Source organism: Leopardus geoffroyi, chromosome A2, assembly GCF_018350155.1.
Source record: "Leopardus geoffroyi isolate Oge1 chromosome A2, O.geoffroyi_Oge1_pat1.0, whole genome shotgun sequence".
NCBI classification, from domain to species: domain Eukaryota; kingdom Metazoa; phylum Chordata; class Mammalia; order Carnivora; family Felidae; genus Leopardus; species Leopardus geoffroyi.
In genome coordinates this window covers 1,824,983-1,852,154 of record NC_059331.1, presented here as the reverse complement: position 1 = coordinate 1,852,154, position 27,172 = coordinate 1,824,983, and the positions used below count along the sequence as shown (strand labels likewise).

The window sequence follows — 27,172 nt, the reverse complement described above, 5'->3', positions numbered from 1 at the left end:
GGTCTGGCTTTCCCGGTACCAACAAGACGGAGACACATTATTTGCATAAGCTTTCATCGTTTGCAAGGGGGTTCACACATACATTTCTGTCACTTTCAACAAGATTTACTGCAAGACTTTACATGTTGGAAATCTGAATGACCTACTTTGTGGCCAAACAACAGAATCTCCTGGGGCTGTTAAAAGAGTTTTCTTCCTTAATCTCCACTGGACACTACCACCCATAACCCTGGGACACCTTCCCCACAATCTACTGGTGACTGACGCTCAAAAGGAGGGATCCTGAATCTGTATGGATGGAAGTGATGCAGGTGTTCAACAGCACAATCCTTGGGCCCTATCTGGTTGGGCCCACTTAAGAAAACTGGTCTTAGAGTTCTAAAATGTTTTCATCAATATCAAGAGTGTTTATTCGGGGCGCCTGGGTGGCTCAGTTGGTTTAAGCATTCGACTTTGGGTCAGGTCATGACCTCACAGCTTTTGGGTTTGAGCCCCGCATTGGGCGCTGTGCTGACAGCTCAGGGCCTGGAGCCTGCTTCGGATTCTGTCTCTCTCTCTCACTCTGCCCCTCCCCCCCTTATGGGCGCTCTCTTTCTCTCTCTCAAGAATAAACATTATTAAAAAAGGGGGGGGGGCCTGGTTTCTTTTCACTTTTGAGAGAGCATGCAAATGGGGGAGAGAGGCAGGGAGTGGGGACAGAGAGGCGGGGGGTGGGAAAAGAGAGACAGAGAGAGAGACAGAGAGAGAGAGAGAGAATCCCAAGCAGGCTCCACACTCAGCATGGAGCCCAACACGGGGCTCGATCCCACGACCCTGGGATCATGACCTGAGCTGAAATTAAGAGTCAGACGCTTAACCAACGGAGCCACCCAGGCACCCCAGGATGCTGATTTCTTCTAAGCGTCTCTGGATGCATCATTCCAGGCCAATTCCTTTAGGCCATCGATAAAATATTCAGTATTGTTTGATTTTAGTTTGCAGCTACAAGTAACAGAATATGCAATTCAAACTAGCCTTGTAAAGAGGAAGTTCTGTTTGCACAGAAAATAGGGAAGAAGTCCTAGTCCCAGGGTCAGCTGTATCAAGCACTCGTCAGCCTCATCTGCGAGGCAAGCTCATCACGTCCGTCTTCCACCTCGGTGGCTTGCTGAGGTCACACGTGGGAGGCCCACAACACGGGCCAAGTGTGGAAGGTCCTCTCTGACACCGGGTTGGAGGCACAGGTGTGATCAGGAAACACACGTTACAAGAGGAGCAGGGCACAGAGGGCGTCAACGGGAGTGACAGCCTTCCCACGCAGGGTCCCGTCTGGTGTTTTCTGCCCAGGTCACGCACCGTACCATCAAGAGACATCAGCCCTGGGTGGCTACTGAGCCTTGAAACCTGGCCAGTCCGTGCTGAGATGAGCCGTGTTATGAAACAAGATGCTGGATTCTGAAGGTTCTGTTCCCCCCAGAAATGTTTCTCTGACGGTGTTTTCTATCGATAACACATTGAAATGGTATTTTGGATACGTTGCATTAAGTAAAATATTAACTTTGCCTGTTCTGTTTGTTTGACTACTAGATTTAAATACTGTTGGGTGCTTTTTTTTTTTGGGCTTGTCTAGGAGATCGAGACACCTGTCCTCCACCTTAGAAGGACTTCCATCCAGGGACCTTCTAGAGCGTTCTCTGAGGTGTGAGCCTTGAATGGCTGCATGGGGCACGGCCCTGCCACCCTGTGGACATAGCCCATACTGCAGCCCGCCTGCTGGGTTCATTAATTCTGCAAATACCCACCACTCTGATGGGTTGACGCTGGGCAGCACCACGTAAGGCCGTACGTGGGGTGGGAGAAGAGATCTGAAATATTTGCTGCCCTTCGGCATCTAGCTTTACGATCCATTTAGTTCTGTTTTTGTGCGGGGCATAAGCGGGGGGATCAAGGTTCGGGGTTTTCTACCTGCAGGTCCACTGGCTGAAAAGGGGAGTCCTTCCCCCAGCGACGCGTAGTGACATCTTGGGTGCGAATGCAGGTGTCTCCTGTGTGTGGGTCTGTTTCCGGACTTCTGGGTCTTTTGCCCCACCAGTGTATTTGTCCATCCCTCTGCCCAAGCCACACTTGCTTCATGACTGCAGCTTTCTAAGTCTTGGCGACTAACTGCTTGTCCCCGAAATTTCTGCTCAAGGCTGCCTCGGCTGTCCTAGCTTCTTCGCCTTGTTATATACATTTTAGAATCATCAAGTCAGTTTCTACCGAAAAAAAAAAAAAAAGAAAAAGGCTGCTGGAATTTTCGTTGGGAATGCATCGCGTCTGTCGATCCGCCGGGGGAAGCAGCAGCACCTTCCCAGCCTCTCCGCTCCGTGAACGCGCTCCGTGTCCCTCCCTCGCCGGTTCTTTTAGAGCAGCCGCACGTCTTGGTCCGGCTTTTTCCCAGGTGCGTAATGTTTTCGACGCTATTATCAATCACCATCTTTCAAACATGCGACTGTTTCTGGTCCCGACTACTTAACCGCCAGTAGATAGAGACAGGTAAGAGACCCGGACGCCTCACCGGGGAGCTCGGATGGCAGACACACGTGTGGAGAGCCGCTCACTCGTCAGGAGGCAAGAAAGAGCGAAGTAAACCCGCGACCAGACGTCCACGTGAAGGCGGTACACAAACGTCCTCGGCAGTTTTATGAACAGCCCCAAGCCGGGGCCAACCCCAGAGCAAACCAGATGAACACGCGGACGCACCCACAGAAGGGAACACAACGCAAGGCGCACACGGGGCCTGCGTGGACGCCCCTCAAAATAGCCACCCGCCCGGCACCCGCCCGCCCGGATCACCTCAACACCCCCAGTCAGAGGGGGGCTCCCGGACAGCCCTCGGAGGCTGAGAGGCCGGTCTGTTCTGGCCAGCCCTGCTTCAGCGGCCACATCCCTGGGGCGGGGGAAGGGCAGGGTCGGCGGGGACGGGGTCAAGGGCAGAACTCTGGGTTACGGGTGACAGAGGGCTGCTCAAACTGGCTGAAGCAGGAAAGGGAACTCACTGGCTCGGCGCGAAGCTGGAGCGGGCACCCAGGCAGCGTGTGGAGCAGGCTGTGGTCTCCCCCAGGGCCTCCCGGCCTCACTCGTCCAGCGGCTCCATGCGGGCCACAGTCTGTGACCCCAGTCTCAAGTCTGGGGCGGGGGACACAGAATTTCTCCTCCCGGTTTCAACAGAAGTCACGAGGGCGCCAGCACCGGCCCAGTGATGCTATTTGTCACGGTGAACTGCACTCTGGCCCGAGGGCTGGGCAGTGCCTTACTCTAACCTGGCGCCCGTGGGCCCCTCTGGGATTAAGCAGAGCCCCACCCTGTCTCACATGCTGCGGGGCCGGCAGGAAAGCTCACGGGAAGTTCGGGGTGTGTGAGCAGCCAAGGTCAGCTTGCTTTCCCGGGTCACACGGGCTCCCACCTGGCCCAGCCTGTGCCCAAAGTGCACCTGGGGCCCCACTCATGCAACAGTGCAGCCCCGAGATCCAGCCCGGGATCCCCCTGTGGGCTCCCAGACAAGCAAGCCGTGCTCACCAGCGAGGCCGCACCGGGCCATCTCTCGCCCGGCTGGTGCTGCTGGATGGGGATGCCCAGGAAGGTGTGGACCCCGACCCCGGTCCTGAGACGCCCCACCTGCAGCGGCCCCCAGGGGAGGGCGAGTCAAGATGGCTGCTCCAGCCCACCAACCAGAAGGATCCAACGGCTCTCTCTCCCCAGCGTCCCGAACGGACCTCGAGAGCAGGTGCGGGCGCACAAAGCCCGCGGCCCTCAGCCAGCGGGCAGCAGGCAGCACCGAGCGGGCCCCGTGTGCCAACCCTTCATCTGCCCACCCGGGGACCCCCGAGGCCTGGGCATCCTCCCTCCCCGGCCCCCGACTGCCCAGCACGCCGCTGGGGTGCCGGCGCCCCACCTGGACTTGGCACAGGGACCAGGTAGCGGCCATCTGGGGTCTCTGTGCAGGAAAGAGAGCCCCAGCCCCCCAACGTGACTACCACTGGCCAGAGGCCCCTGAAGCAAGCCCTGCTCATCTGTGTTGGTGTCTTTGCGCCTCCTTGGGCCCCAGATGGTTTAAGAGTAAGCAGCAGCAGCCTCACATGGGTCTCACCCCCTCCCTCCTAGCAGAGCCCTCACATGCCAGGGGCTCACCCACCAGCCAGGGGCACACGAGCTTCGGGCCCTCGTCCCTGCACAGAGGTGGGAGCAGGAAGCGAGCTGGGTGTGCATAAGGGTGGATGCCACAGTCCAGGCCACAGCCGCCCAGCCCGGGCCTGCTGAGGATGGGCAGGCAAGGGGGCCCCACAGACACAGCTGCCTGGTTCCTCACTCCCCTGACCGGTCCCTCTGCAAGGGGCAAAGGACTGGTGGGGACCATTCAGGAGCAGGCGGCAGGGCTCCCACGGAGCTCAGAGACCAGGGAAGCAAACACGGGATGGCCCAGACCAAGTGAAGGCGGGATACGTACCCGTCCTGCTCAAGAACCCCTTCCGAATTCCCAATGCCACCAGAGAGCATGACCTAAGGCGTTCTGAACAATTTCCAGAGGCCCCAGGAAGGCCCCCGGCCATTACCGAGACTTGGCTGCGTTGCCACCAGCCAGACGGGGCTGGGCCAAGAGGGCCACACATATGCCTTACTCAAGGTCACACGGACCAGAAGGTCACAGCCTGGCTTCCAGCAACTGTGCCCGCTAATCAGAAACCGTCACATCACAAATCCCTGAGTGTGTCCAAGGGGTGGGGACAGGAGCTCTGCCCAGTAGGCTGGCTCAGGGGCCGGAGGGCAGGCCACGGCTCGCTGCATGCTCCAGCCACCCCCCCTGCATGGGCACAGGCGGGCGGGCGGTCTTGGCCTTGCGGCTTCGAGGAAGGGCTGAGCCTGGTCCTACATGGGCTGCACAGGAAAGGGGGCAGCCGGCAGCAGCTTGGAGAGCGGTATGGCCACACCCGTGCCGCGGGTCTCCTCCGCAGGCCTGTCCCCGCACGCGCTGTGACAGCTCGACCAGCTCCCAGAGACCCACACCCATCACCATCCAGAACACTTCACGCAGAGCAGCTGTCCCTGGCCCGGGGGCCGATCACAACCACATCTAGGGCTTACTGAGCACAGTAAGCACTCCATCCACCTGTGACAGCCTGCTCTTCGGTGGCAGGAGGGACAGAGTCAGGGACCAGGCCGACAGTCTCACTCTTTTCTTTTTTTTTTTTTCTTTTTAATGGCTGCATTTCAAAGAACCATTTTTCACTCAGAAAACTTCCCGGGAAGGGATGGGTTAGTGCAACAAAGTGGCGGGCTCGACTGCTCAGAGTTCTCCAGGCACCTTGAGAAGACCTCGCCAGCCCGGGCCGGCCACCGAGGGCGGCCTGTGGAGACCGGATGCGGGGAATGAACAGGGAGGGCGAACAGCGCCTCTCCTCGCCCCACCCCCGCCCCCGGGGCAGCAAGCACCCCGTTTCCCGGGCGGCGGGAGCTGGGGCGGGGCTGAGCCCGCGGCCTGGGGCCCTCGGAGCCCTGGCGTGTCAGCAGGCCGGCGGCTCGCTGCTGTCCACGGGCAACCCTTTGCTCAGGAGGAAGGCGTCCTGCTTGGGGTCTCGGCCCAGGAAGAGCTTCAGCATGACGCTGGCGTCCTGGGAGCCGCCGGGTCTCAGGATGCAGCTCCTGTAGTCCATGCCGACCTGCTGGGAGTAGACCCAGATCGGCCCTCGCACATCCCCTCCCTCCCCTCTCCCAGCCACAAGCGGGCTTGCGGGCGCCCGAATCAGCACCAGAGAGAACGCATGGGCACGAGCGCACGTGTGCAGGAAGCCCGTCCTCAGAAACTCCTCGGGGCCCTTCATCTGCACAGGGAGTGAGGCCCAGGCCAAGCCCCACAACACGGGTGGTCAAGCCGCCATGGTGGCTAAACACAGGTCTGGAGAGCCGGCTGAGCACCCGGCCCCGGGAGGGTCTAGGGTGGCGGCCCCTCAGGGCCGAGCACCTGGCAAAGACCAGCAGGTGCCTCGGCTCTCCCAGCCTGGTCCTGGGCAGCGGGGAGCAGAGCTGAAAGGTCACCTGCTCCGTCCACGGGCAGGTGTGCCCCCGCCCCCCGCCCCAGTGAGCGGCCGGCCTTCCCTCACCTTGCCGTTCAGGACGCCCTCCTGCTTGAAGCGCGTGTGGAACATGTCCATGGAGTACACCTCGCTCCACAGGTAGCCATAGTACTGGGCGTCATAGCCACCTGCCAGGTGGCCGAAGGTCGCAGGCATGTTGGTCCCTGGGACAGATGCGGTGCGGCTTTCACTGCGGCCCCAGGCATCCCCCGGGCCCCATGAGAGACGACCCCCACACACCCGCAAGGAGAACTGGCCCGACACTTCTAGAAAGCAGGAGCTGGACATCTTGGCTCGGGGAAATACATCTTTGCCCACTATCTGCTGACGCTCAACAGTTTATGCAAAAGGAGGGACGCTGGGTGGCTCAGTCGGATGAGCATCCGACTCTTGATTTCGGCTCAAGTCACGATCCCAGGGTCATGGGATCGAGCCCTACGTTGGGCTCCGTGCTGAGCATGCAGCCTGCTCAGGATTCGCTCTTTCTCTCTCTTTCTGCACCTCCCCTGCGCACATGCGTTCTGTTCCTCTCTCTCTACAATAAAAATAAAAAAGCTTTTTGAAGGAACTTTCTACACGCTATGGAATAAACCAACGCCACACGCCCTACACCAAAATGCCGATTGTCTTCAATCATGTTAATCCGAGCATTTGTGCTGACGGACGAGCATACGCGTTAATACTTTATCTACTATCTCCAGGGTGTGAAATCCCTGGTCCTTCCCGCACCTTTCCAGGCTTGTTCCAAAGCGACATGTCGGAGGGCACAGGTGTCAGTGGCGATGGAGCAGCACGCGGCCTGAGCAGTAGGAGGGACAGCAAGAAAGGGCAGAGCTGCCCACACGCACCCGCGGCCGGCCTGAAGCCGTGTGCTTCCTCCTGGGCCTCAGCTGCAACCTACAAATTGGCCTGACTCCCTTCAAACATCACTAGATCCTTCCGGGGCGCCTGGGTGGCTCAGTCGGTTAAGCGTCTGACTTCAGCTCAGCTCATGATCTCACGGTGTGTGAGTTCAAGCCCCGCTTCGGGCTCTGTGCTGACAGCTCAGAGCCTGGAGACTGCTTTGGATTCTGTGTCTCCCTCTCTCTCTGGCCCTCCCCCGCTTACACTGTCTCTCTCAAAAAGGAATAAAAACATAAAAAAAAAAAAAAAAAAAAATCACTAGATCCTTCCAACTCGGGGAATGGCTGAGCCCCAACCCCCAAGGTGGGCCCAGCCCGCGAGCAGCTACCTGGTGTGGCTGGGACCCCAAGGATCTCCTGGCAGAGGCGGGCATATTCCTCAGCTGGGTCTGCAGACGTCTGGGTGTGCAGGGCCTGGTCCACCTTAGCCAGGACGATCTGGCGCAAGTTGAAGAGACCTGGCGGGCGGAAGGAGATGGGGAGGCTGGCTCTGTGCTCCTGACTAGGCGGTGGAGAAAACCCATGAGGGCACACGCCTGCCCTCACTGGGTGAGGCGTGAAGGACTCCCTCCCCACCAGAGGGCTGGGCAGGAGAGCGGCCCCCCCCCCCCCCCGCGGGTACCTGTGTTGGCCTGCCGAGACTTGATGAGCTTGTCGAGCAGCTCCTGGGGGATGGTGTCGCCCGTCCTGTAGTGCTGGGACATCCTGAGCAGCGGCTCCTTCTCCCACACCCAGTTCTCCAGCATCTGTGAAGGTGCCTCCACGAAGTCCCGCTCCACGTGTGTCCCGCTGAACATGGCGAACTCCGCCTGCATGGGCGGACAGAGCCACAGGAAGGTCTGGACCCTGCCCGATCCGTTCCTGCCCACTGGCCTTGCCTGGGCACACGGGCATGCAGTGCCCCCCTAACAAGCACACCAGGGCGAGCAGACAACAACTGCGCGAGGCCCCAAAACCTGAGGCTCCTGGGGGGCTGTCAGCCCGGTACATGAGGCGGCGGGGAGCATGCCCACCCTTGAAGGCCACCTATGCTCCCTTCTTCCACCTATAAAGCCACTGCTCTCAAAAAGCCCTACACTCCAAAAGGCATTGGCCCGGAAACGAAGGGATCTGGAAGGCAACATGGCAAGGCACCCGGTGTTGTCTCCACTTTTGTCTGAAATTTTCCTGAAAAACACGGCGCCTGGCCAAGTAGTGCTAGAACCTGGCTCTGGCAGCCAAATGAGCCACACGACCTTGGGCGAGTCCTTGCCCGGCCCAGAGTGAAGCAGGGCAACGGTGGGGGGCTGGGGGAGGCACACGCTGCCCTTGTTACTGACAACCGCTGTGACCTCACCTACTTGCTAGACTTTTTTTTTTAATATTTGTTTTTGAGAGAGACAAGAGACCATATGTGAGTGGGGGAGGGGCAGAGAGAGAGGAAGACACAGAATCCAAAGGAGGCTCCAGGATCTGAGCTGTCAGCCCAGCGCCCAACGCAGGGCTTGAACTCATGAACTGTATGATCACGACCGGAGTTGAAGTCGGATGCTAAACCGAGCCACCCAGGCACCCCTACTTGCTAAACTTTTCAACCCAAAACCAACACCTGCGGCACTCTGTGACCCTTTGATGCTCTGCCTTTGGGTTTCAGCTCTGACTGTAAACCGGTGTCCTTTTCATCAACTACCAAGAGCCCCCCCACCTTTTTATTTGCATTTTTGTTTTTGTACGTGGTCTGCCTGAAACGGATCCCAACTGTCACGCGGAAGCACTGTCTGGTGTTCCTGAGCACGAGAAGGCCGTGACGGGCCGAGATAGCACACGGGCCAGAGGCCCTTCCTTCAGGCACGAGCTATAGCACCGTCGGCCGTGAGTTCAGTGTTACGGCAACGACGCAGGAAAGGTGTCTTTCAACAGAAACGCGTGACATGAGGTTACATATCGGTGGGTCATGACCAGAGGCTCGCAGGGACCTGTGTGTTCCCCCAGGAGCGGTGCCTCGGTACCCGCGAACTCCGTGTTGGCGGCAACTTTACACAACTCTGAATGGTGGTAACGTGTGTCCGAAGAGGCCTGAAGGAAACGAGGGAGCCACGAGAGTTCTAGTTTTGGGAAATAACCAGTAAGAGCACAGCGCAGAGGCAGGAAGAGGGCACGTGAGCAGAGCTGACAAGGAGACCAGGGTGCACGGGGCTAGTGCTGTGTAGACACTGGCTGTGCCCTGCGTGGCTGCTGTAGGTGAGGGCCGACCCCCAACCTCACACCACATACGACACTTAACTCACAGTGGACGACAGACCAACACAAAGAGCTGAAACTGAAACTTCTAGAAAATTAGGAGAAAGACTTAGTGTCTTGGATTAGAAAATGATTTCTTCAACAAGACACAAAGATGCAAAATGTGAAAGAGAAAAACACGACAGTCAACATCTGCTCAAAAGATACTTCTCAGCGCTGTACCCACGCACACACATGTCCCCTGGCCGCGAGGAGTGAGGCGCCCACACCCGCTGCCCGGCGTAAGGATCTCTGAACACACGATGCTCAGGGAGGGAACCAGACACAAGAGGCCACACAGGATGTGAGTCCACGTATGTGAAACGTCTAGAACAGGTTCTTCCACGGACGGGAAGGGGGCTCGTGGGGGCCGGGGGAGGAGTGGGAACAACTAAGGGACGTGAAGACTCTTTCTAGATGACGGAAATGTTCCAAAACATCTAGTTGGCAGCTATACACCTTGGTGAACAATCACCAAGGTATTCAACTTAAAATGACATCACTGGGGTGGTCCTAATCCAATGACCGCTGTCCTTATAAGACATGAGGGAGGCACCTGGGTGGTTCAATCAATCAGTTGAGCGTCCAACTCTTGATTTCGGCTGAGGTCATGACCTCATGGTTGTGGGACTGAGCCCCACGCCGGGCTCTGCACTGACAGCATGGAGTCTGCTTGGGATTCTGTCTCTCTCTCTGCCCGACCCCTGCTTCTGCACACGCATGCGAACTTTCGACGTGAATAAATATTCTAAAAAGAGAAATAGGGGCGCCTGGGTGGCGCAGTCGGTTAAGCGTCCGACTTCAGCCAGGTCACGATCTCGCGGTCCGTGAGTTCGAGCCCCGCGTCGGGCTCTGGGCTGATGGCTCAGAGCCTGGAGCCTGTTTCCGATTCTGTGTCTCCCTCTCTCTCTGCCCCTCCCCCGTTCATGCTCTGTCTCTCTCTGTCCCAAAAATAAATAAACGTTGGAAAAAAAAAAAAAATTTAAAAAGAGAAATAGATGGGGACGCAGACATGCAGAGAGAAACGACCCTATGAAGACAGGGGGAGAACACAACTGTCTGCACCCCGAGGAGAGCGGCCTCACGAGGAACCCGCCCTTGGACAGCTGATGTCAGACCCCCAGCCCCTGCTGCTACCCACGAAGCCGGCCGTCTGTAGGGCTCCATGCTGGAAAGTGGCACAACAGGGCATTACTGTGGCCATGGGGACATCAGAGGAAGACTCCACCAGGGAGGAGGCTGCCTCCGGACCCGCTAACCAGCAGCGCCGCCCGCCCCCACGCACCCTGCACCCACCTGAGAGCAGAGCTGGTGCATCACGTGCCCAAACTCATGGAAGTAGGTCTCCACCTCGTCGTGCTGCAGCAGGGAGGGGGCATCCGGGGTGGGCTTGGTGAAGTTGGCCACCATGGCCGCGATGGCGATCTGGCGGCTCCCGTCCTGCCGCAGGCAGCCCGGCTGCAAGCCAAAGCAGGCCGCGTGCCCGTACTTCCCTTCCCTGGGGAAGGAGGCAGTGTCAGGCCCAGCCAGGGATCTACTCCATCCCCCAGCTGGCCCAGAGAGGCCCATAAGGGTCCCTGATTCCGCCACTCTCTGCCTCTGCAGCCCCTAATCAACCCGGACGACTGGACAGATTGAGAGGCTCAAGCTTCCTTCTCAGGAGCGGGGGTCCTGCCCCACCACCCGTCCCCCCGACTCGGGCAGAACCTCCCGGGCACCCACCCGCCTCCCTGGACGGTGAACGTTCCCGGCCCCTCACCTGGCCCCGCGCTGTGGCGGACACAACCTATTTCACAGATGGAAACGCTGAGGCTCAGAGAAGGGTCGCCCAGCTCACACGCACCTCGGGTAAAGGTCCAGGTAGAACTTCCCGATGACCTTCCCGGAGGCCGAGTCCCTCACGCAGTACAGCTTCACATCTTCGTGCCACACGGTGGCGTTCTCCTCCAGGTTGAAGGTCAGCCCTAGCAGCTCCTGGTAGATGCTGAGCAGTCCCTTGGTGACCACCTGCATGGGGAAGTACTCCTTGAGCAGGTTCTGGTCCACGCTGTAGCGGGTCTCCTCCACCTGGTTCATGTAGTAGCGCATGTCCCAGGCGTTGATGCGCCCGTCGAAGTCCAGGCCCCGCTTCTCGCACTCGGCCTTCTTCAGCTCCAGGATCACGGCCCGCTCCTGCTCCCCGAGGGGCTTCAGCTTCTGGGCCAACTCGTCTGGGAAGGACAGAGGGGAAGGCAAGGCTATAGCTCCTGCGGCGGCCGCCCCCACAGGCCCCAGGCCGCGGCACGATGGCCCCGGCGCCCCACCCGGGAGGAAGGCCCGGGCCGCCAGCACAACTCAAACACGGGTGATACATCGCCCTCAGCAGCCAGGGAGGCTCTGCCCTGTCCACGAGCGGGAAAGGATGGCCACAGTGGGGACGCTGGCCCAGAGCTCATGCCAGGAAGCCACAGGGCCAGGCGGACTCAGCCTCACCCCAGAGCCCCATGCTTGACTGCTGGGCTGGGGCCCCTCGAGGCTGAACAGGGTTAGGGAGGTGTTGGGGTTCCCTCTGGGGTGGACAGGACACGGCTCTCCGACGCGTTTGCACGTCGCAGTCGAGAACCACCCAAACCCCGCTCCTGGAACCCATGGCAGGAGGCTGAGGGGAGGCAAGGCTTACCCAGGAACGTGGCCACCACCTGGCTGCTCTTAGCCATGTTCATCTCCAGGACGTAGTCGGCGTGCGTGCTGAACCCCAGCAGACTGGACTTCTGGGCCCGCAGGGTCACCAGCTCTCTGAGGATCGCACAGTTCTCCTAGAACCGACCAGCAACCAGCTCTGTGGGCGCCGGGCCCACCACTCCCACTTGGGCCCCGTGGCCAGCACGGTTCTGGACCGCCAGGACCCAGTTGGCTCGTTTCCCTCCCTCCTTTCCCTGGCCTAGATTTCGGTGCCCGCCACGTGACCCGGCCATAACGCCTGAGTCTCTATGAACCCTCGAGTCTCATCTGGACCCAGTAAGAGCGTACACTGTGAGGGGTTCTGAGGCCGTGAGCGGAGAGCAACATGGGGCCGGGACTGCAGAAGAGCCTCGGGGGGTGTGCATGGGGAGCTCCCCACCGGCCCAGGCCTGGCCCCAGGCACCTCCGAGGGGCTGACCCAGCCAACCAAACTCACGGGACCAACACAAAATGAAACGCATGGGACTCGTTTCCAAGGGAAAGAGAGGGTTGTGCAGAACGCAGCACTCACGGGGTGCCTGGTGGCTGCTGGGTGAGCGTCCGACCCAGGACTTGGGCTCAGGTCATGATCTCACAGTTCATGAGTTCAAGCCTCACGTTGGGCTCTGCGCTGATGGCGCAGAGCCTGCTTGGGATTCTCTGCCTCCCTCTCTCTGCCCCTCCGCCAAATGTTAAAAAAAAAACAAAAACAAAAAACAGAATGCTCCCACCAATCAGGTCCACAAGCAGGAAGTTGAGTGGAAACCTTCCTGACCAGGGGGCTCAGGGCCACGGCACCAGACAACACGCCAGCTCCCTCAGAGCTCTGGGGTCGAGGCTGGGGGCGGGACGGGCCACGAGGACGAGGTGATGTCGACCCCACCAGTCCTGATCACAGACCTGAGGGCTCTGCTCTCAACAGTATAAAGTTGCTGCTGACACCCCAGAAGTGGCACGTCCCCACCAGAACCAGAATTCCCGGCTCCTCCACGAGCCACCACCCCTGTTCCTGCAGCCCCTGCCCGTGTGAGCGGGCTTCTCTAGGGCCACATCTCGATCTGAGGGAGGTGACCTGAAAACATCGTTTCCTTAAGGCCAGCATGGTCGGTCTTCAGTCCGGGAAGCGGGGAACACGGGACCTGAGCACACGCTTCCCTGTCACCCTGTAAGGGGCTCAGCCTCCAGCCGGCGGCTCCCGTCCCCCAGCCACGCAAGCACCGTGGTGTCCCCACGGAGGCCGAAGGGCCCCTCCATCACCTGCTGCAGACGCTGAGCAGGAGGAGTGAGGCCGAGGCCACGCTGGGGTGGGGACAACAAACACAAGTGTCCATGTGGGAACAGGTGTCTGAGCGGTGAAGACGCCCAGGGCTGCAGCTCGAGGGCCCAGGCCACCACACAAAACAGAACAAGGGAGCTCGAGCCCGGGGAGCACCACCAGACACAGGGACAAGCAAACGTAAGGCCTGGGAGCAGTGGCCACGGACGGCCTGCCAGCCACCGAGCCTGGCCCAGAGCATAGGCCTGGCGATTCCCGGGCGCTGCCCCCGCACCTGCTTGCACCGACAGTTGAAGGCCTCCTCCACCTTCCTTCTGGTCTCCGGCACATGGCACTTCTTCAGGAGGGGAAAGTAATGTGGGTACTTGAGGGTGACTTTCAACTTGTCATCCCCAGCCTTTTCCAGGGAGTTCAAAAAGTCCTCCGGGAGACCTCCTGCAGGAACAAGACCAGGGCTGCTGAGAGCCCGACAAGCTGCCAGGCTTCCCTCCCACACGACAGGCGGGGACGGGAGCCTGCAGGGGACACGCCCTGCAGGGGTCACTCGCGGCGTCCCCACCCTCAGCCCCTCCTGGAAGATGTGGCGCTACGGCCCTCCCACCAGGCTCCTAGGGAGGAGCAGCGCCACTCGGCTCAACCCTGGACAGAGGGCTTCTGGGGGTGCAGTCTCTTCCCTCACCCTTCCCTGGACAGCAGCACCTGCAGAGGACAGATGACCCCTGCGGCCCTCGCCATCCCGGTGGCCACACTTCTGCAACAGCCTCCCCCCCCGGCTCCCCACCCCAGACCCCTGCAGCTCACACTGAACATCTCCAGGGGCCAAGGCCTCACACCCCTGGCTCTGACCTGCCCACACCTCCTTGAAGGCCAGGCTGGGGCCCTCACCTCAGTACAGGTGGGAAGGGACGCTCTGGAGCAGGGTGGACGGTGCCGGGCAGGGCACAGCTTGGGAGGTCACAGCTTCCAGGCTCAGCGTGTAAACACAGGCGTGCAGACGCCCATTTCTACTCCGCCACAGGGCCTGGGAGCAGTGAGCACACCGGCACCCACAGCTGTTTCTAGACATCAGGCAGGGCAAGGACAAAACGGCCTGGGGCACGAGTCCCAAAGAAGCTGCTCGAGAAAACACAGGACACCTCCACCTGGAGGAGCTCTCGCGGTTGCACTGAGACCATCTTGAGCGTCGAGTTAATAGAGACAGCAGCAGACCCCAACCCACCGAATGACGGGCCCCGTCCACACTGACGACTGCTGATAAATCTAGTAAGTGGGGGAGGGAAAGCCGACTTGTGAGGGACAAACACAAGGAACGATGGGGTCAGAAGCCTGTCCACAGGAGCTTCCCCTCACGGTGCGGCATGAGCAGCAGCAGCCCCAAGGCGCCTCTTGGGGGCCTGTGAGCTGGGAGAGCAGCTGGGACTCGGGGAGGGGGATACAGAGATAGAGGCAGTGCTGTAACTGAACAGCGACTCCCTCTTTGGCAACCGGAAGAAAACAAGCACCACCAGACTCCTGGCCTTGGTCACTGCCCCGCCCATCCCACGGCCGCCAGAGCTCCGCGGGGGTCCCCGGCCGCCTATACGGGAGGCCGGCCCAGTGGACGGCGTGGGTGAGCAGCTTCGTCTGCCCAATTCCAGAGACCCAGGACCCTCCCCTGCCTGGGAAACATGGTGGCCATCTGTCCTTAAACGTGGGGTCCACGGGGAGGGACCCGCCGCCCAAGGCCCCAGGAAGGACCGAACCAGAACGAAGGGCGACAGAGGACGGCGCCGAGGGACCTGCCAGCCCCTGTTCAGGAGACTCGAGTCCGTGGCACCCCTAAGAGAAAGCTGCCCTCAGGGGCCTCTGGCAGCCAGGCCGAGGCCCCGGCCCCCCATCCCCGAGACGGCCGCTACAGGACCACTGCCACAGTGCTACACCGCCTCACAGGGGACGGGTTGGAAACCCGGTCCCCGAGCCCCTGGCAGGGCTCTCCCAGGCGGCAGCAAACCCACCCGCCTGGGCTCTTCAGAAGTGTCCACGGCAGGAAAGGTGGGAAGAAAACACTTTCGTGAACAGCTGAGGAGTGGTTCAACAAGAAAGGAGCCCGTAAGGACAGGATGCTCCCTGACATGACTCTGACTGGGAAGCAAATACAAACAGTGTCCTCGGGGGCACCTGGGGGCTCCATACGTTAAGCATCTGACTTTTGCTTCAGGCACGATCTCACTGTTCATGAGTTTAAGCCCCACATCAGGCTCTGTGCCGACAGCTCACAGCCTGGAGCCTGCTTGGGATTCTGTGTCTCCCTCTCTCTCTGCCCCTCCCCCCCCACCACACATGCTCTTTCAAAAATAAACATTAAAGGGGCGCCTGGGGGGCTCAGTCGGTTAAGCATCCAACTTTGGCTCAGGTCATGATCTCCAGGTCCGAGAGTTTGAGCCCCGCTTCGGGCTTTGTGCTGACAGCTCAGAGCCTGGAGCCATTTCAGATTCTGTGTCTCCCTCTCTCTGTCCCCCTCCCCTGTTCATGCTCTCTCTCTGTCTCAAAAATAAATAAATGTTAAAAAATAAATAAATAAACATTTAAAAAAAAAAAAAGGCACGTCCTTGGGACAGCAGAGTAAGGAAGCCCAGACGGGTCTCCTAGGAGGTCTGCTGTTCAGGGCTCCACCTCCCAAGTGCAAGATGTACACGGAGGTGCCCCAAGGATGGCCTCAGTCCTGGGGAAGGCTCACGAGGCCGCGGACAGGGGTCTGACAGCGAAAAGGATGCGTGCAGCAGTGTCCATGTAAACACAACGTGCGACGTCAGCTGGGGGCCGGCACAGGCTGAGTACACAGGGCTTCCCACTGTGCTGTTCCTGCAACTTTCCTCCAGCTGTGAAATTTTTCAAAACTAGACATTTGGGGAAAGGGGGGAAAAAGTAAAAACTGAACTTTCCCTTCAAAATGCCCACGTCCGGCCGGATTTGGGAGCAGCAATCAGCCAGGACTCAGCCCAGCCCCCCTCGGAAGGTTACAGCGAGAAGGGCGGCAGGTAGGGGCCTTGTGGCTGAGACCTCCTCGGCCCAACCCAGCGCTCCTGCCGCTGCCCAAGGAAGGATCTAGAAACGTTGATTCCAAAGTGCTGAGCGCTCCAAGTGAAGAAACCCCCTCCCCAGGGCAGTGAGACACAAATTCCCCCCCCACTTGGGAAGCCTGTGGGAGGTCAGCACCGCCCCTGCCCCCCGCGCCCCAGGCCCTGGGCCAGTACCCAGCTCCTCTCGACTGAGCGGCAGGAAGGTCGTGTCCTCATTCAGGTTCTTGTTGAAGTCGATGCACAGAAGACTCAGCTTCTTCTTGATGCTCTTGATTTTCTGGAGGGAGGAGCACAGCCGTGAGGAGCACAGCCTCCGGGACTGGGGGCTCCCCCCTGCAAGGAGAAGTGGGAGAAGCAGGAAAAGCAGGTAGAACCGTCTGCACGCAGATACCCACCGGCCATGCCGAGCGGCCTCAGTGACCCCGGAGACCTCGGGCTTGCGTCCCCAACTGTTGTACGTCCCCAGCCAAGAGCCTTCTGGACCCTATTCCCTTCAGAGTCTGCAGTTTAGGCATTGGATATTTTGAGAGGACCGGGGCTAAGCCTCAGGGAGGAAACTTCTGATGGGGGCGGGGGGGGGGGGGGGGGCGGTGTGTGCCCTGGGGTCACAACATCTGTCCACCACTGCCTCAGGGGGGGCCCTGGAGCCCAGCCCAGGCCTCGGGCATAACAGCTGCTCTGTGCCGGGAAGGTCGGGCAAGTGTGGCTGACAGCTGTGCAGTGACCTGGGGGCTCCTCGGGTGAGACCCGGGCTCAGAACCAGCCCGCATGGGTGCACTGAGCCTCCATTGGCCATGACCCTGCGCTGGGCACTTCCACTTATTTCCTGATCTCGCTGAAGCCTCACAAAACCAAACGCGGCCGTGCCAATCAAGGTTCTAAGGCGTGAAAACAGCTCGTGCCCCAGGAAACAAGGCACGGCTTCGGCTTCAGGGTCCCCATCCAGCCCACGGCCAGTGTCCTTCCTCCACCCGGAGCCCCCCGTGTCCCTCCCCGTGCAGCGGCTCTCAAGTCACAGTCAGGACTTTCAACGACGTGACGACAAAGTTTGAAGCACAGCCCTGCAAGCGTGTGGGTGGCCCAGTCGGAGGAGCATGAGTCTTGACCTCGGGGTCATGGGTTCAAGCCGTACGTTGGGCATAAAGTTTACTTAAGGGAAAAAAAAAAAAAGTACAACTGTGCTTCTGTTGCTCTGGCTGAGTTTATCACCTGCGCCCACAGAAGCTGAGACACCACACTGGATTCCAGTTCCAAGATGGAATTCGACTCAAGTCTTACCAGCACTGGTTTTTTTTTTTTTTTTTTTTTTTTTTAATTTTTTTTTTTTTTTTGAACGTTTATTTATTTTTGGGACAGAGAGAGACAGAGCATGAACGGGGGAGGGGCAGAGAGAGAGGGAGACACAGAATCGGAAACAGGCTCCAGGCTCTGAGCCATCAGCCCAGAGCCCGACGCGGGGCTCGAACTCACGGACCGCGAGATCGTGACCTGGCTGAAGTCGGACGCTTAACCGACTGCGCCACCCAGGCGCCCCTTACCAGCACTGGTTTTAACCACAAGCACGCCTCATTCCCCTGATTCTCCAACCAGAAGGTAGAATCAGTTCTAAGTGACAAGAGAGAGACGGTCACTGAGCTCTGGGTGTGGATCTGGTATCTGCTTTAACTGTGTCTTTTGTCTCCTGTGCCCTGGTGCTTTCCTATCGGGGGCCTTGCTGACCCCGGAGGGAGGGCTTCTCCTGAGGGTGGCCAGTTCCAGGGGATGGTACCCAGCTCACCCATATGTGTGCCTCATGTGCAAACCAGCCAGCCCAGAGCCCACGCTCCGGCCATCCCCTCTGTGTGGCTGCGGGCCCTTCAGAGAAAATGGGAAGGGAGTGGAGCAGACAGAGACCCCCAGCGATTAACCCAGGACGGGGGCAGGTGCAGCCCTGCTCGCCCTCTGCTCCAGAAGGGAATGCCGGCGATGCCATCCACGACTGGGGGTTTTGATGAGCAACTCATATATGCAGTCTTCGTTCCCATTCCTGGCACACGGCTCCTAAACCCTTGGAATTAGTGACAACACGACACTGAAAGAGCTCAAGAGATGAGGTGTGGGGACCACTGTGCTATCTCTTACCAGCCCTTTCCACCACACTTGAGTGCAACCTAATGAGATGCCTTTGGAAAGCCCCTAGGATGGGGGCGGGTGGCCAAGGAAGTCCCTCCTGCCTACTTAGGGAGTCAGTCACGGATGGAGTGACTAGTCGGGCTGAAGTGATGTGGCGGCCACAGAAGCCCTCAGGCACAGGGTTAAGGGAGTTTCCAGTTGGTGAACGCGTGGAGGTGCCCATGAGGGCGAAGCACACAGGGTACCGAAGCTCCGTGCCTCTCCCCCGCCGACCTGGCCCTCCCAGCTGGCGGTTCTAGGTGGTACCCTTCACGATAGATCAGTAAGGGCAAGTAAGCTTTTCCCGAGTTCTCTGAGCCACTCTGTCGAATGAATTAAACCCGAGGGAGGAGTGCCGGTCGGTCAGAACCAAGGGACACCCTGGACTTGTGGCCGGTGCCTCAGGTCGGGGCGGCGTGGAGGGGCCGAACCCTGATGCTGTGGTTCCTGACACTACCTCCGTGTACACGGGTCAGAACTGAGTGCTGGCATCACGGAGGCCAGCATGGTGCGGGCCCCCCCCGCCACCCCTCCGTGTGGGGTCAGAAGGAAGCCATGCCGTCGCAGCAGAGTCCTGAGAACAGGAGACCCACAGCCAGAGCGAGCTTCTCCTTGCTGCCATTGCACCCAAGTCACGGAGAGGACCCCCTGAGCCCTGCCACCTGCCCCATGCGCTCTCCCCGCGGCCGAGGCAGCGCCACGCTCTCAGGAAAGCCTCACCAGGACCCCGGAGGATCCGAGGCAGAACGGGTGCAAAGAGAGAGCTGCTCCACACAGACCGCCCTGCCCGGAACCGAGGCAACAGAGCGCACACCAGGACTCAGGCGGTGCCCGCGATCGCAGGGGCCCACCCCCCCCAGCTGGCACTCACCTCCTGAGTGTCTTTGGGCAGGTGGAGCCCATTCCTTCTGCCCAGCTTGATCAGTCGCTCCAGGTACCGCATTGCCTCTGGCCTCAACGAGTCCTTCTGGATTTTTTCCTGGAGTAAGAAAATCAAAGCTGTTTATAACGAAAAGCCGTGATGCTGCTGGATGTTGGTGAGGCAGCAGGGAAACTGGGTCACTCACTCCAACATCACCGGAAGGAGCATGAAATGGGGCAGCCGCCCAAGAGAGCAGTTTGGCACAAAACGTGCGACTACCACCCGACTCCGCAGTCGCACTCCGGGCGTTTATCCCAGAGAATGAAGACTGGGGTCACACAACACCTGTTCCCAAACGCCTGCGGGGAACAGCCCAAACGAAGAGCAGCCCAGAGGGTCTTCCCCTGGTGAACAGTTACATGGGAATGAGTCTGGGGGGTTGCATCAAGGTCTTTAGCCCGGTGGTGACACTGACCGGTTCTGCAATACGTCACGTGGGGGAAACCGGGCAAAGTACAGACAGGCGCTCTCCGAGCTATTTCTTCCCGCTGCACGCTGGCCCGCAAAGATCTTAACACAAGAATTAAATACAAGACACCGCTGGTGCTTCCACAGGCCACCCGCCTGTCTGTGCACCAAAGCACACTCGTGTGCCTTCCTGCCATCGAGGGGACACGGCAGCAGGTGCTAAGACAACGAGCAGAGAATCATCTCGGTCCACTTCCGACATCGGCAGCCATGGCCCAGGAGGCAGGACGATAGCTCTACAGGGCACCCAACAAGGTCAGGAAAGTAAAAAGATGTGCTGGACGGAGGGAAGGCTTAGAAAGTCCTAGGCACAGGGCACGTGAGCGCGGTCAGTTAAGCGTCTGACTCTTGGTTTCGGCTCAGCTTATGATCTCACGGCTCGTGAGTCTGAGCCCCACGTTGGGCTCTGTGCTGACCACAAGGAGCCTGCTTGGAATTCTCTGTCTCTCTCTGTCTCTTTCTGCCCCTCCCCAACTCGTGAGCACACGCTTGGTCTCTCAAAATAAATAAACGTTAAAAAAAAAAAGTTTTTTTAGGCATTTTATATTTTATTTTTGCATTCCTGCCCACTTCTGCCATTTTTTTCATGTTTTTTATCGTGGTAAAATACAACGTAAAACTTACCACCTTAGCCACTGTTAAGCGCGTGGTTCAGCGGCGTTAAGTGTACTCACACTGTCACACAGCGATGCCCACCAGCCACCCACAGGGCTCCTCACTCTCTACCTTTTAAAGTCTGAGGAACAGAACGATCACACCTAGAGAGGTTCTGACCCTCCAGTGCCACCTGGACACCGGTCTGTCCCCCCACCTCCCGCCCCCCGTCTTCCACCTCCAGCGGGCCTGGTGCGTGCCCCATCAGCCGCGTCCCGGGGCTGAGCGGACGCTGGGCTTGTCGCTGTCCCCTCACCTGCAGCCAGACAATCCTCTGGTATACATCCTGCCTCATGCTCATTTCCACGTCAAATTCAGACAGCTTTTTGTCTGCCTCTGTGCTGGCCGTCCGAATGTCCTTGGATGGAGAGACATGCTGGGGGAAGTCAAGGATATTCCTCTGAACTGAAACAGGGAAACAGGACAGGTGTGAAAACGGGCCCCAGGTAGAAACTGGCAAGTACCGACCTCACCCTGGCCCGGCACGTAGCCCACCCGCGTGTCTCCATGTTCCGTGAACACTCTCCACACCGGGGCCTGGGGTGGGCACTGGAAGAAAGGAACACTGTCACCCATGTTCTTGGGGACCTCACAGGCCAACGGGAACAGACTCAACTCACAATACTCCAAGGTCCATGAAGGACCGTAACAGAGGAGTCTGACAAGATGGGGACAGGCTCCAGTGGCTCCGGCCCAGGAAAGAGCCACGGCTGCTGAGAGCAGTACTTCACGTTCATAAACAATTTTCTAATTTACAGAGCATGCTGACACTTCGTTAAATAAAGGGAACATGGTAGGGGGGAGGGGGGGGCCTGAGGGGCCCAGTTAGTTAAGCATCCGACTTTGGCTCAGGTCATGATCTCACGGTTCATGAGTTTGAGCCTCGCTTTGGGCTCTGTGCTGACAGCTCAGAGCCTGGAGCCTACTTCAGATTCTGTGTGTGTGTCTCTCTCTGCTCCTCACTGGCTCACGCTGTCTCTCAAAAATAAACATTTAAGTAAATAAATAAAGGAAGCATGAGTAACCATAACAATGTAAGCTTTAATTTTCTTTCTTAATTCTTTTTAAGCTTATTTATTTTGAGAAAAAGAGAGGGTGCATGTAAGCAGGGGAGGGGCAGAGAGAGAGGGAGAGAGAATCCCAAGCAGGCTGTGCTCAGCACAGAGCCCAACAGGGGGCTGGACCTCACCGACCTCAAGATCATGACCTAAGCTAAAATCCAGAGTCAGATGCTTAAGCAACAGAGCCACCCGGCGCCCCATAAGAGCATCAGCTTTAACAGGTATCACCTGACCCAGCACCCCACTCTCAAGCACCCACCCTCGTGAAATGAGAACACGTGATCACACAGAAATCACATACATGCACAGCAGGAGGCCCAGTAATGACCAAATAGTAGAAACGGCCCAAACACCCATCAAAAGTGCACGGAGACACACGTGTCTGGCACGCACAGCAAGTCACTTGGCCGCAAACAGGAGCGAGGCGCCCACACCTGCTGCCCCGTGGTTGGACCCTGAACACACACTGCTCAGAGCAAACCAGACATGAGGTGTGTGAGTCAAGGTGTGTACGATGTCCAGAACAGGCTCATCCACAGATGGGAAGGGGGCTGGTGGGTGCCAAGAGCTGAGGAAGGGATGGGGAGTGACTGCTAATGGGGACAGGATTTCCCTTTGGGATGGCAGAATGTTCTAGAATTAGAACATGGTGATGCTTAGGTGACTATAAAAACCACTGAAACATAGGCTTCAAGTGAGCAAATCGTTAAGGTCTATAAATCAGATCTCAACACAGCATTTACGTTTTAAAAAGCACATACTCTGGGAAAGAGCTGCATTCAAATCGCAGCTTGGTCACGCCCGGGGGCCCCAGGGCAGGCCTACCGCTGGCTGCCCGAGAGGGGACAGTGAAAAGACAGAAACAGCATCCGTCCGTCTGGGATTTACAGGCTCACAAGCGCCTGTGATCGCACCAAGCACGACAACAAAACAGTGCATGCTGTCAGATCAACGCAGGCAGCTGTGTGAGCAGAGGGGGTGCAGGAAGGGGCTCCTGCGGGGGGTTAATCTGTGATCACAGAGAAGCCCAACATCCTGCAAAGCGGGGGGTGTGGGAAGCCCCGAGACGGGACAGCGTGAGCAACTGCGAGGCCACGTGGCCAGGCACAAAGTGCAGAGGCGGGTCAGAAAGGGGGAACCGTGCAGCACACAGACCACCACCAAGGACCCTGGCCTCCGTCCAGAGGGCAGTGCAAAGACAGAGGGGCTGGCTGGGGGGAAGGCCATGATCCAGTCTTAGTCTCCTCTAAAATTCCGTGGGCTACTGAGAGGAGACAGAAATAAAAGCCTGCGGGAGTGAAGTGGGGGAGAGACTAAATGATGGCTGGCAGGGCCACGCCCAAGAAGCAGGAATTAGCATCAGGCAATGCCCGCGAGCCTCTCTGGAAAGAGATGGGAAGGGGAGCCTGAGGCACACCCGCATGAAGGCGGAGCAGCCCCTGCCATCTGGCACACCCCCCCCCCCCCCCCCCCCGCACAGGAGGCTCCTGGAGAACCCCGCTGCCAGGATTCCCAAAGGCCCCCCGGAAAAGGACTTGTGCTAGAGATCCGGGGGCTCGGAGTTCTCCGTCGCAAGACTTGCTTGGTCTTCTGTCCCCTTGCCATCAACCTCCACACAGGGGCTCTGGGAAGCAGGGCTGAGCACCTCATCCTTCCCTCACAAAGGGAGCAAACAGACCCCAAGGGGGAGACAAGGATCCAGGCGGGTGGTGATGAGGACACCTGACGGCATCAGGTTGCCCAAAGCACAGGGGGGAGGCAGCGGGGAGAGGAGGCAAAAGGGGTCCAAGTTCAGTCGCCCAGAGAGAAAACAAAGCTCTCCTGTGACACGAAAGGGGTAAGAAGGGGCTCTGGTTTCGGGGCTGGCACCCGAGCTGACTCCTGGAGAGAAGAGCGGTCACACGTGCTGTCCCGCTCTGGGCCCTCAGATGACACAGCCCAGAACTAAGTGTGCCAGGCCACGAGTGCAGTAGGGTGTGTAGGAGAACCAGCCCTCCAGGCTGCCCCTGGCCTGGCCGAGGGATCCTTTACGCCCCTGGGGAGTAGGCCGCCTCCCCCGCGGCTGGGCGCTTCCGCCTCCCCGCCTGGGTCCTGACCTGGATTTACCTGTGTAGGACACCTCCGCGTCAGCCAGCGCCTTGAGGGTGCTCTCGTAGGACACGTCTTCAAACTTCTGGGAGCCCACCTGGTCATACACACGCTTGGTTTGCTCGATGAGCTCCACAGTGAGCTCCCCTATTTGCTGGGCGCTCAGGTCCCACCGCAGATAGTTCACCTCAGAGCACGGGGCCGCTGTGTCCAGGGCATCTCCGGCACAGGCTAGACAGAGAAGACAGAACCCCACACTGAATGTGTCTGCTTCAGGGGCAGAACTAGGGTTAGAGTAACTAGGGGCTGGAGGGCAAGGCCAGGAGCACCGCTTCCCCATGCAGGTTGACAAGGACCCGGGGCTCTGTGGGGGTACACAGGTTGATGGATCCTCTAAAGCACATGAAGATTCTGCACCCGGGAGACACCGGGTGACCTGTGGGGATGCTTGCACTTGTCACGACGGGAGAGTGATGCGACTTCATCGGGCGGCGGGGTGTGGGGATGCTGCTCAACACCCCCAAGCACCTAGGATGCCCCATGATGACCCAGCCCCGACATCGGCCGGCTGGGGCGGATGCTTGGCATACACCTGCACTCCACGGGGTTCATTTGTTTGATTACTACCTCCGACGTCCCTTGTCGTACTGTGACGTTTGCACCATGTTACTTACCTAAAATAGGGGAATTCCCGAGTCCTGAACGTCCCTACCACGAGAATTTTTGAAGAAGGGATTATGGTCTAGAACTGCTGTCACGGGAACTGCTGTGTGGCGTTCAGGGTAAAGATGTTTTGCTTTCGTTCCCTCACTGAATTCACGGCTCTGTACTCTGGGACCTGTGTGGCCCCCATTTTACAGACGGGGGTCCTGAGGTTTGGAGAATGCAAGTCTCGTGCCACGATCCCACACCACCAAGCAGCAGAGGCGGGGGCTCAAGCCCGTGCAGTCGGACTTCAGCTCCAACGCTGCGAACTAGCATACTGGGTACACCCCACCTTTCTAAACGTCTCATTTGCAGGTGGGGCTGCCCCTTTCCCTTCCCAGGGCTCCACCCACACTCAGGATTACAGTCCAGCCTTTACTGGAGTCTGTATCAGAGGCTGGCAAAGTCTGTCTCTGCACAGCCCATAAGGTAAAGGTGACGGAGAAGGAGACTATGTAACTTGCCAAGACTGAACTAATTAGCCCTTTACAGGCTGGTCTGCTGACCCCTGGTCTAGATCATCCCAACTCCACTGGGTCCTGCACGGCAGGTTTGGCCAGTTGGTTTTGCCAACTTCCCTGCGCTCAGGCACACTGGCTTCCTTCAAGGTATCTCCCAGGCCTTCCCACAGGTTGCCCCCTCTGCCCGGAGCCCCGACCCTGCCAATCTTCCTTTCTTGAATGTCCTGCTGGCATCCCTGTAGCACCTGTAGAGCTCAGACGGCTACACCTTCCCCCAATTACTTGTCGAGTTAATGAACAGAGGCCTGTCCTGTGTGAGCCCCCAGCAGAATACGCAGAAGCCGCTCCAGGAAACACCCACCTGTGCCCCATTTTCCCCTTCCAGCATGGCGGGGAGGGGAGCAGGGCCACAGTGGTCCTGGACAAAGGGGGGCGGATCTTCGCAGGGTGCTGTGTTTGGCATCCCTAGGACAGGGCTTTTAACAGTATTATCAACACCTGTGTCTGGGTCACGCTCTGGGGTGGGGGCCACCCTGGGCACTGTACCGTGTTGAACAGCACCCCTGGTGCCCATCCACTCGACGCCAGGAGCACCCCGAGTCATGACAACCACAGATGTCCGCAGACATTGCCCCAGTGTCCGCTGGGGAGGCACGATCTCCCCAGCTGAGGACCACTGACATCTGCTACGTGGGAGAAAAAAAAAAAGTCTCTTAGGCCAAGACAGGCCAGGTATTCTGGCCACGTGACTGCTTCGAGCTTACGGAAAATCTTTGTGCCTGCAGAGCATTTTGGACTTCAGAACCGCAGCAGAGAGAAGCTGTGCGTCTGGGTTAACTGGTAGCCGAGGGCTCCAGACGCTCAGGAAAGGTGGGAGACCCGTGTAAGCCAGAACTGTCAGCCAAACTTCCCGGAGGGAGCTAGGATTTGAAACACTGGAGCAGACGCTCCCGTTCTGCAGTATCTACAGATCCCCACCCCCGAGCTGGGTCTCCCAGCTAACAACCCGGCAGCACACAAGGCAGACAACACTCCCCGAATAACCCTAGTTGTGATTTACCATTAAATGCAATTATCGTCACAGCCAGCTGGGAGAAAGAACTGGGGGAAGACAAACCGGCAAGAGAAAATTCCAGGAGGCATCATACGACCCCCGGGGAATTTTCTATAATCCGGCACGCACATCCTATCCCTCCCATAACGAAAACCCTTTCACGACGCCCTTTGCCCTTCCAGGGCTGTGCTCCGGCCAGAATGACTTGTTGCTACGCAAACGCGTTTACCCTCGCAGCTCCTGCCACCTGGGACAGGCCTCACGCAGGTCTTGGCGGCACCGCCGCTTCTCCACTTTGGGTCCTGGCTGATATGCCGCCTCCTCCGAGAAGCCCTTCAGGACCGCCCTCAGCCCCACCACTGACCACTCTCTAAGGCGCTCGCTTGCTTTCCTGCTGGTTGAACGTCTGTCTCCGACTCTGGAACTCCGCCTAGAACTCAGGGTCTCCCCTGGAGTCGGCACCCCCTGGGCCCGACCCGCCCTTAGCGGCCGCGACCTGGAGTTTGTTGAATGAGTGAACCGCTGGGAAAGCTGGTCCATTCATTCGGCCGCCGAGGGAACGGGATCTCCGGCTCACCGACCCATCCCCGCCAGGCTCCAGTCACTCGGGGGTCACTGGGCTCGGGTCCTAGGCCCAAGTCGCGACCCCGGGAGGCGAGAAGCTGGAGGGGATGCCGGGGTCCGGGGAGCGGGGCCCCGCCTCGCGCCAGCCAGTACCTGCGGGGGGCTTCATGGCGGGCGGGTGTGCACCGGCGATCCCTTCCTCCACCTGGTCTGCCTCGGTCCGCCTCAGCCGCGGCGACCCGCCGCTTCGGTCCGCTCAGGGGCCGCAGCAGCCGGGACTGAGGTGCCCGCCGCCCGCGCGCCCGCTGAATGCTGGGAGCGCGCGTGCGCCGAAGAACAGAGCGCACGCGCGCCCCCAGCACCGCCCACACACCCGTGGCGGGGCTTTGGCACGCTATCGCACTCTGCGCACGCGCTGGAGCCCTCCCTGGTCATCATTGGCTCTCGTGGCGAGGGGGCGGAACCTCCGGGGAGGCCCGGGAGGGACGTTTCCATGGAAACCACACACAGAGGTTGCTTCAAAATCTGTGTGCATGCGGTTCTTTCTGCCGGTAGTTCTCTGTCTGGGCTTCCAGCCTCAGTGTTAATCCGTGCTTGTCACCTTTCTATTTTACAGTTGTGTATTTGGCTAGTTTTGCAGGTTTCCCCTTCACCTAAGGATCACGTTAGTGATCCCTTACTATACTCGTCTCAGGCTCTTTTTGTAGATTATCCCAACCAGCATCCTGCCCAGCTTCCTGCACCTAACGAAGATGAGGC

At 58.9% G+C, this 27,172-nt stretch overlaps 1 protein-coding gene across 2 annotated transcripts; it reads right to left on the bottom strand.

The window, feature by feature from the left end:
- Positions 1-5,186: 5,186 nt before the first annotated feature.
- THOP1 (thimet oligopeptidase 1) lies at positions 5,187-26,819 on the bottom strand. 2 transcript variants are annotated; one of them, XM_045491383.1, is made up of 13 exons: positions 26,567-26,751; positions 23,648-23,860; positions 20,737-20,885; positions 19,308-19,415; positions 16,460-16,562; positions 13,501-13,661; positions 11,910-12,045; positions 11,094-11,460; positions 10,547-10,748; positions 7,614-7,800; positions 7,321-7,449; positions 6,117-6,253; positions 5,187-5,678 (listed from the first exon to the last, which is right to left on the bottom strand). In XM_045491383.1, the coding sequence occupies exons 1-13, from the start codon at positions 26,580-26,582 to the stop codon at positions 5,520-5,522; spliced, it is 2,067 nt and encodes a 688-aa protein (XP_045347339.1). In that variant the 5' UTR covers positions 26,583-26,751; the 3' UTR covers positions 5,187-5,519. The 2 variants fall into 2 exon arrangements, with proteins under 2 accessions (XP_045347339.1, XP_045347340.1); XM_045491384.1 differs by having other exon boundaries at positions 5,188-5,675; positions 26,567-26,819.
- Between the last annotated feature and the right edge of the window lie 353 nt (positions 26,820-27,172).